Source organism: Saccostrea cucullata, unplaced genomic scaffold, assembly GCF_032062105.1.
Source record: "Saccostrea cucullata isolate Sc308-1 unplaced genomic scaffold, CSIRO_AGI_Scuc_v1 ctg3998, whole genome shotgun sequence".
Classification (NCBI taxonomy): Eukaryota; Metazoa; Mollusca; class Bivalvia; order Ostreida; family Ostreidae; genus Saccostrea; species Saccostrea cuccullata.
Window position 1 is genome coordinate 37,786 of NW_026931386.1, and position 10,617 is coordinate 48,402.

Genomic DNA, 10,617 nt, shown 5'->3' on the forward strand with positions numbered 1-10,617 from the left:
AGGCAATGTGGTATGTTTGCTCCTTGCCTAAAGCGATGACAGCCAACTACATCTCAATACGTGATAGCCTAACTAAACGCTTCGGGCGGAAGGACCCTCCAGCCACTGTTCGCAGGAAACTGGCCGAGATCCGACAAAAGGGAGAGTCAAATGATGAGTTTGGTGAAGAAGTGCGTCACTTAATTACCCAAGCTTATCCTGGTACTGACTTGGAAATGCAAGATCAACTTGCTGCAGAATCTTTCTTAAGAGGATACCGTAATTCCCGGATTGCATATGATGTGCTAAACAGAAACCCTAAGACACTTAATGAAGCGATAGAGCTTGTCACATATCAAGAGCACAACTACAGAGCCACTGTTGGACGAGATAATGACTATCAGAGGCGAGGAAAGGAGGGTAACCTGGACAGATGATTCTGATGATGACGGTCCTCCTGATGATGAGGCAGAAAATCTTGGAGTGCAGCGGATTCAAAAACCCACATATATTACCATGGAGCAGCTAGACCACCGTCTTAAGCAAATAGAGACGCAACTTAAACGGAACCAGGAGAAAGAGAGAATGAAACGAGACCACCTACTTAAGGATATAGAAAGTAGATGTTTTCAATGTGGACAGACTGGGCACTTCAAAAGTAACTGCAAATCTCGACCCCAAACAGTCAAATTGCAGGAACAGAAAATGCCAACAGTAAAGGAAGAGACATCAAAGACAGCAGAACAAATCAAGTGCACAAGGCTTCGTGGAGCTGGGAAAGGAATCGTAGTCCCTGTCTTTGTGAATGATGTCCAGACCAAAGGTGTTGTGGATACTGGTGCGGATGCTACTATTGTCTCTTCAGCCATTGCCCAAGAGGCAGGAATTGTTACGAGTAACTGCAAGCAAGTTCGACTCATGAATGCGGAAGATGGTGCAGAGATGACTGCATTTGGAGGTGTCACTGCGACAATCCAAATTGGCAGCCAATCAACCCACTGGCCAGTATATGTTGCACCAATACGGGATTCTGTTTTGATTGGAATGGATATTCTCAACTCCCTAGAAGCTGTTATATTCACCGGGCAAGGTAACCTTCGCATTGGAAAAGAAATAATATCTGGAACCCTGAGCTGCAATAACAGTTACCCAGCTTGCAGCTCTGTAATGGTCGATGAAAGCTGTTGGATACCTCCTCAGAGTGAGAAGATCATTGTTGGAAGAGTACAAGTACCCCAAAGTGGTCTATTGTCTGTCTTAGACAGTTGCAATGATGATCTTCCTAATGGTGTTTTGGTTGGATCTTGCTTAGTCAATATGAAGGACAAAGTACCTGTTCGGGTTTTAAATGTCAGAGATAAGAAAATTCGCCTTGCTAAGGGAACCCATTTGGGGAAGTTGACAGAAGTCAGTGAGGATGCTGATGCAGTAAGTGTAGATGCAGTACATCAAAGTGAAGTAACTGTTGAAGAAACGATAAGCAGACAAGCTGAAGATGGAACTGTACCAGCCCATTTAGTAGAGCTGGCAGAGAAATCATCTAAGAATATGACTAAATCGGAACAACAGGCACTTGTCAGCCTACTCTCTGAATTTGAGGATATTTTCTCGAGAGAGGACTATGATCTTGGCACTTTTACTGCAATTAAGCACCAAATCAACACAGATGGAGCAAAACCTATCAGACAACCTGCGAGACGAACACCTCTAAGTTTCCAGAGTGAAGAAGCTGAATATTTGATAAAACAGTTGGAAAATGGTGTGGTAGTTCCCTCAAGCTCTGCATGGGCATCTCCTGTAGTGTTAGTCCGCAAAAAGGATGGTGGAGTACGCTGGTGCGTGGACTATCGCAAGCTAAACGAAGTCACACAGAAAGATGCATATTTCCTTCCTAAGATTGAGGAGTGTTTGGACACTTTAGGGGGATCCAAACTGTTCTCCACACTTGACCTTATGAGTGGGTATCACCAGTTTGAAGTTCTTGAAAGTGACAGACCCAAGACTGCATTTATTACCAGGCATTGCTTGTTTGAGTACACACGAATGCCTTTCGGGCTCTGCAATGCGCCCTCTACCTTCCAACGAGGAATGGAATTGGTTTTAAGAGGACTTCAGTGGATCATCCTTCTGATCTACCTAGATGATGTAATCATCACGGGGAGTACATTTCATGAGCACCTAAGTAATCTTAGGAAGGTGTTCCTCCGATTTCGAGAATTTGGACTACAGTTAAAGCCTAAAAAATGCAACTTATTCCAAGAAAAGGTCATATTTTTGGGTCACGTTGTAAGTAAAGATGGGGTTCGAGCAAATCCCTCGCTGATTCAAGATGTGCAGAGATGGCCAATTCCAGGAAGTCTCAAGGAGCTCCAAGCCTTTTTAGGGTTGACGAACTACTATCGCAGATTTGTGAAAGGGTACGCTGATATAGCTCGTCCATTGCACAGCCTCACACGCAAAGGTGTACCGTACCAATGGGGTGAAGAACAGGCGACAGCGTTTGAGGAGCTAAAAATTGCACTTACTTCAGCTCCAGTCCTTGCATACCCACTTGCTGAGGGTACAATGATTCTCGACATAGATGCTTCCAATTTCAGCATTGGAGCGGTCCTCTCTCAGGAACAAGATGGCGTTGAAAAGGTGATTTCTTTCTCCAGCAGACGCCTAGGACCTGTACAGGAGCGGTACTGCGTCACTCGACGAGAATTGCTGGCAGTGGTTGCCTTTTGTCACCAGTATAGGCATTATCTGTTGGGCAGAAAATTCCTCCTCAGAACTGACCATAGCAGTTTGGCATGGTTATTCCGCTTCAAATCACCTCAAGGTCAACTGGCTCGGTGGCTCGAGGAATTGAGTCAGTATTCTTTTGTCATTCAGCACCGAGCAGGAAAATCTCATGGCAATGCAGACTCCTTATCTCGGCTAGATACGACAACTTGTGATTGTTACAGTGCTGGGACTTGCTCTAAGTCGTTACCTTGTGGTGGGTGTGCATACTGCCAGAGAGTTGAAGAGCAGTGGGAGAGATTTACAGAGGATGTTGATTATATTGTACCATTGACAGTTCGTGAAGTAACACCCTCTGAACCTGCTACTTGTAACTGGTTGGAACAGGAGGATTTAAAAACTGCACAATCTGAGGACGAAGAAGCGCAACTAGTATCCAACTGGTTGTTACATGACAAACCGGAAGCCTGTGATGTAAGAATCCTCGGTCCCGCAGCTAGGAGTTATTTCCTCAATCTTCAACAGTTTTGTCTTGTCAATGGGATACTCCACTACGAATGGTTGCATGATTCAAGCACACGGTCACTGCGACTGTTTGTGCCAAAAACACTCAGGAGGAGAGTAATAGAGAGTTGTCATGATCCACCATACTCTGGACACCAAGGCGAAAGAAGAACCTTGGAGAGAGTAAAACGCAGCTTCTATTGGTATGGTCTGACAGCAGATGTCCTGCACTATGTATCAAGTTGTGCCACATGTGGTATGGAAAAGAGAGCTTCACGTAAAAGCAAAGCAGCAATGCAGTCCTATATTTATGGTGCTCCACTAGATCGTTTGCATATTGATGTACTTGGCCCATTCCCTGCAAGTTCAAGTGGCAATAAGTACATTCTGGTAATAACTGACCAGTTCACCAAATGGGTGGAGGTGTATGCTGTCCCAGACCAGTGCAGTGAGACAACAGCAAAAAAGCTTGTAGAGGAGTTCATAGCTAGGTTTGGTGCCCCTCTTGAGATACATACTGATCAGGGCAGAAATTTCCAAAGTGATCTGTTCAGGACTGTGTGCAAATTGCTAGGAGTTGCTCAAACAAGGACCACACCTTATCATCCTTCCTCTAATGGTCAGGTTGAACGCTTCAATAGGACTGTTTTGCAAATGATCCGGTGTTATGTCGACAAAGAGCAGAAAACTTGGGATGAACAGTTGCCTCTCTTACTTTCTGCATACCGAAGCACTCCTCACAAAGCCACAGGAATATCCCCAAACTTTATGATGTTGGGTAGAGAGGTACACCAACCTGCCGAACTAGTTTTTAAGGACCCAGAAACAATTCGAGACCCATTGGATACCCCAACATACATCGAGAAGCTTAAATATGCTCTGAGCACAGCCCATGATGTTGCGCGGAAATCACTTCAGCAGGCGCAGATAAAGCAAAAGCGTCTTTATGATCTGCGCATTTCCAGTAAGCAATACGGAGTAGGTGATTTGGTGTATGTCAACAAAATGGCGAAACAGGTGGGTAAGTCGCCCAAGTTGCAATCTGTTTGGGAGGGACCTTTTATCGTCAAAAAGAGATACGGGCCTGTTTTGTACGAGGTACAAGGACGCAAAAAGTCGGCTGTGATTCATCACGATCGTCTTAAGGCATATACCTCGGATTCCGTACCCGGCTGGGTCAACAGGTTTAATCTCCCAGAAGAGAACGACTTGGAAACCATACAGGAATGTCAAGATGAAGTGAACAGTGAAACAGACAGAGCGCCCAACCAAGAAATCATAGACTCAGGTGATTCCCTGGAGGCACCAAAGGAGATTATTGCTGGTCAAGAATCGAGGCCACTGCGGACTCGAGCTGGCCGTGAAATACGTCGCCAAAGTCGGCTTAACCTTTAGTGGACTTAAAGGAGCCTAGAGGGGGGCAGTGTGGTGAAAATGGACCAGTTTTATAGACTTCTTTTATTTTCTATTTTTACAGTGATCTTTTTGGGTTATCTCCCGTGACATAACGCGGGCTATACTGTACACAGAATACAAGTACATTTTGTGGCCAGCTCGCGTTTGATGTTTATTCGCTATATATTGGCGATATTTGTGGTGCCGACAGCTAAAAGCACTACAATATTTATTACTTACGGCAAGTTTATTTCAATTATACGCATAAAGAGTTCTTCAATATCAAAATGAGAACGGAGCCTTGTTTACGGTGAATACGGATCTAGCTTTCTTTCCTACCATACGTAAGACTCGAACAAAATAATATTTTCATGGGACAGAGATAGTATAAGAAGGAACAATTTTATCAAGAATTAATTTAACCATTCTGTGGTGTTTTTTTTTTTTTTTTTGTATGATTGTGGGTCACTGGATCACACGCCGATTGATTCCCGGTGACCGACTTTGCCCCGCCCCTATCGAGGGAGGCGTGTTACATAATTGTAAACACACAAGGTAAATGTTGAAGCCGTGCACTTAATGGCTGTGAATAGTAAATGTGCTTTTTAGTTAAGTTTTATTTTCTCACTATATTGTTTGCTTTTACGTGATAAGAAGAAAAGATGATATTTTCTTCCCCTTTTAGTAGACTTGGTTTATACGATTTTTAAAAAATGAAATAAAAGGGGAAAGTTGTCAGTGAATAAACATGATAATTTGTAAGAAAAAAAGCACAAACACTTCGAGAACTTTATTCTGAAGAATATTAGCATCCAGTGTAGCCATGTTTATTATTTATAGTAACTTGCTTTGGTTATTAGCATGAGAAGCTCTCCTTTACGTGCTGAGTGAAAAGAATTACCTGTGCATATATAAGTCATGCACCAGCTCATTTAAAACAAGACTCGAACAGAATTACAATTTCATGAGATCAGTAAGATGTTAAAGCACAACTTTATAAGCGATAGTCATTTCCAAATATTTACCGTTTTTGAGTTGTAAAGCAAAAACTTTCAAGGTCCCTTGATCCCTATTTATAGGGGCCAGTCCCTTTTGAATATTATTATATTAAAGCCCTTGCAATTATGCACAACTTTTGTTCAGCATGTCTTAACAAAATATTTTTAGTTTTCAAGATAAAAAGGAAAATATGTGTAAATTTTCGCTCTTTTAGGCGTTCTAATTTTTGACCCCTTTATAGTGCCATTGTGAATACAGAAATCGAAAAACAAAAACCGATGTGCACAACTTCAATCCTTCTGTTACCTAAAATCAGTAAAAAGTCTGCTTCAGCTTTTGTGGTCTCTGAGCCTTTATCCGGAAATGAAAGCCTATAAATTTTCGTTTAAAGGGAAATAACTCAAAACCGGAAGTGACTTTTTGAAATTTTAGTCAGCATTCTGGTAGAGTTTATAAACATCTATAACCTCTGAAAATTTGAGCGAAATCCGTTGAGATATGAGTGAGATATGAGGCCTCAAAGTTGCGGTCTAGGAAGTAGAAGAAAAAAAAAGAATAATAATCTTTACCATCAGAATCAGTAGAAGGTCTTCCGTTGGAAACGGAAGACCTTAATAAATAAAGTATTTTGAATAAGTAAATCCTCTAAATTACTCCATCAATATAAAGGAAATACTTTAACATTAAACAGCTTAATTTACTTTTATCTCTAGTCTCTAAGTGTGAAAGAGATAAAACTTTTGCCTTGTTCCCATTATTTTAACATTTTGTTTTGTCAATCTATGTAAAAAATAATATAACAAAGAAAGTTTGAGAAGAAAAATGATCTATTGCATTCAATGAATTTATTTGAAATCAAAGGTATTTACACTTTTTTAGACTTACTGTAGTACCCGTAATACAAATGTGATGACTTTAGTACCAATGGAAAGACTATATATTTAATTCATCAATTAATTGCTGGAATAGCTAAAATTAATAAATTTGCCATTTACTAGGCTGGTACTTAAAACATGCAATTACAAGTACTGTATATTTTTAACTCTATATTTCAGAATCAAAATTTAATCATGGACCCCGGTACCAGTGCCCAGGACGTGATGCGATGTGACCTGTGTGAGACCGCTGTGGTACAGATGCACTGTAATACATGTCTTGTCAACCTGTGCACATCTTGTGTAGGAATACACTTCTCTGCTGATCTCTCAAAACCTCACACAATTGTTGATTTTAAGAACAGAAAATCCACTCCCCTCTACCCTGGGTGTAAATTTCATAACAAGCAACAATGTACAATGTACTGTAAGCAATGTGATATTCCTGTTTGTACAAAGTGTTTAGCATCTGATCAACATCTAGGTCATAAGTTGTCAGAAATCTTGCAAATTTTGAATGAAAAAAAAGAAAAGATTATCAAAGATCAAACTGAGCTAAATAATGTAATATACCCAACCTACCAGGACATTGCCTCTGATGTACAAAACAGAAAGAGTCAGTTACAAAAGGAATATGGAGATCTCTCAACAGCCATAACAAAACATGGAGAGGACTGGCACAGAGAAATTGACAAACTTGTCAGGAAACTTAAAGCTGAAGTTGATGTAATGAAAAACACACAGTTACAAACTCTACAGAAACATCTGGATGAAATAAACAAGACAATGTCTGACATCAAGGATGAAATCGATTCAGTTGATCTAGCTGAGGATTTTAATAACATTTCAAAACTGTTTAGTATTATATGTACAATCAATGTAGAAAGATATAGAAATCTTCCACAAAAAATTTTGCTATCTTTGCCTAAATTCACTCCCGGCAGAATTATTGAAGGAGAACTTGGTAAAATGTTTGGAACCTTATCACCAAGTTCTTTGACATCAGATGAACATGGCTACAGGATGAAGACAACACAGAAATCACCAGAAGCTGGATCCTCTCCTCCTGTCAAACAGCTGCTTGATGAACCAGAGACTGTCACCACCATAGACACTGGGTATGAATTCTTTTACAATGTGGCCTGTCTGAGTGATGAGGAAATCTGGACAAGTGGACACTATAACAACACCATGAAACTCTTCAGCATCAATCAGGGATCACTACTCAAGTCAATCATAACCAAGTCAGGGTACATACCATGGGACATAGCAGTGACAAAAAGTGGAGATCTAGTTTATACTGATTATGTTAGAACTGTGAACATTGTGAAGAATGAGAAGATAGAGGAGGTGATCAGACTACAGAACTAGAGACCTTACGGTGTCTGTAGTACCTCCTCTGGTGACCTCCTGGTTATCATGATCAGTGATGATAACAAACAAACAAAAGTTGTCCGCTACTCTGGCTCCACAGAGAAACAAACCATTCAGTTTGATGATAAAGATAAACCTCTCTATTCATCTGGGAATTATTACAGATGCATAACAGAGAACAGGAACCTGGATATCTGTGTGTCTGACTGTGGAGCTAATGCAGTAGTGGTGGTCAATCAGGCCGGGAAACTGAGATTCAGGTACACTGGACATACTCCTGCTCCAAAGAACCAACCATTCAGTCCAATAGGAATCACCACAGACAGTCAAAGTCACATCCTTACAGCTGATAATAACAATGACTGTATCCACATCATAGACCAGGATGGACAGTTCCTCCATTATATAGACTGTGGACTGAGTTATCCCTGTGGACTGTGTATAGATACAAATGACAATCTGTTTGTTGCTCAATTAGGAAACAGACAAGTGAAGGAAATCAAATATCTAAAGTGAAATCCTACTCCTACTAAATACAAGTAAAACACAAGAAGATGCATGTAAAAAATTTCATAATCCCATTATATTGTTATTATACAACAATACTTGTATAACAATACATGTACCATCAATGTTATATCCATGTTTTATTAAAGAAACATGTATGTCTCAAAAGTTTATTAATCTTTACATTTTATTGATGTTAAGAGAGCTGAGTGGGGTTTTATTGTGTGGAAAGTACAATAGAGAAGCTCTTAATTTTATACCATGTGAAACTAACAAGGACTTCAGTATACATGCCAAGTTTAGGGAAATTCTACCATCTGGGTATTTTTAGGGAATATCTTTTGAGTACTATGATGTAAGAGTGCAACGATAAACCGTTTGACGGTATACCACGGTTTATTTTTCCACGATTTGGTTCTTGATACGTGAAACTTATATCACGGTTCGATTCAATTGGTCTGTAATTATCCGAATCATCCGTTTCGGTTCGTCTTTTACAATTTCAAAATGGCTTCCGCACGAAACATGGGTTTAGTGAAACTGCAGCAACGGCAAATAAACTTGTATCCAGTCTCATATCTAACGGGTCGAAGGATGTTATCACTTTCCTAGTGTTAGTGTAATAAGCATTTGATAAAACTTTTGAGTTTAAAGTATATGATGATAAATGTGACGTCTAACTTTTTAACCCAATATGTCATGTATTGTAATACATATCGTACCGTGAACTGAATACCGTGATACATATTGTATCGTGGGGTAGGCGTATCGCTGCACCCCTACTATGATGCCAGATGGAAATTTTCTGTATGAGAAACAATTTATAAGAATTTTACACTTTTAAAAAAATTGAAAGGAAATTCTAGTAAATCTCAGGCTTGATTGATAACTTTACAAGCCGTTTGTCTAGTTAATTTCAAGGTGAGGACATGGAAATATATACTCAGGATTTTACCTGTAAATCTAAATTTCTGCTTCAGTGGTCCACAGATTTCTTCCTCCACGGATGACTGACTTTTCCTGCCTCCGTCCAGAATCCACGGAGTCTGACTCAGAGTGCGGCTGTACTTATTGTATCTACCTGTGGAGGAATTAAAAATAAATATATGCATTCACACAAAAAAAATTGGTCTTATTTCTATTTATTAATAACTATAGATCTTTAGGAATTGTAAACTTTTGATTTTGAAGATTGTTTCTGAATTTTCTGCCTGTGACCTTCAACTTTTCAAAATTATCTTAAAACAAAGTCAAAATACTTTTATTTTACAGGCGTTTTTTTCTCATCATTACACTCCGATATGTGTCAATAATTATCATAAGTCCATATACAAAGTCCATGTATACATGTATTTGGAATTTATCCTGCAAAACAAAGAATGCAATCTAATTAAAATTAGACCTTTCATCTCGCTCTTCGTTTTTGATATGTCGCTTCATGAAAGCGAAGAGCCAGATGAAAGGTCTAATTTTAATTAAATTGCAAAGAATGCTAAATATACTATTGAAAAAAGTCTTTTTGAATGAAAAACAGAAAAAACTAACCTGCTACAAAGACAGCATCATGGACACACTTGATTTCATCACATTTACAGACACTGTTCTCATTGCTCTTAGGGATGCTGTAGTTCCTGTACGATAAATGAATAATTTGTATGATCAATCCTTGATATCTTGCACCCACCAAGAATAACAAAAACAAAGTAAAAGAAATGTATTTCAAAGCACTTTCAGCACTTATCATATTTTTTTGATTGATAAATACTTTTGCAGAATAAGGTCAGATCCAGTATTCCCAGCAAGACTGGTGGTGTGCATCCTTAGATGCATCATCCAAACAAGTTTAAATTTAGGGCTGTTAGTTACTTGAGAATGGATTTACTCCAGAAACATTAATCTGGTCATGAAGTCAAGGTAAGATCAAGCATCTAAAGCAAGTCTGGAAATAAACATCCCTCAATGCATCATCCATGAAATTTTGTTCAAGAAAAGGCTTATAAATACTTGGAAATGGACTTTTTCCCAACTAGAACTGTCCAAACCGGACAAAATACCCTCGCTGGGATTTCAGAGGTGCTAAATCATGAATATTTTATGGATCTAAGAGAAAGGAGAAATGCTAAAACATTTTGAGTGCAAATGTAATTGCTCATTATATTTTTTATAAATGAAACAAAGGTGCAACTTATTAAAATCAAAGTACTCAGAAGTACAGAGAGCCGGGCTCATTTACAGAGTAGAATGGATTTCTTACATG

General features: G+C 39.3%; 1 protein-coding gene across 1 annotated transcript; it reads left to right on the top strand.

The window, feature by feature from the left end:
• The first annotated feature begins 7,265 nt into the window (after positions 1 to 7,265).
• On the top strand, positions 7,266 to 8,369 carry LOC134232473 (uncharacterized). Its single transcript, XM_062714434.1, has 2 exons — positions 7,266 to 7,729; positions 8,114 to 8,369. The coding sequence occupies exons 1-2, from the start codon at positions 7,266 to 7,268 to the stop codon at positions 8,367 to 8,369; spliced, it is 720 nt and encodes a 239-aa protein (XP_062570418.1).
• The last annotated feature ends 2,248 nt before the right edge of the window (positions 8,370 to 10,617 follow it).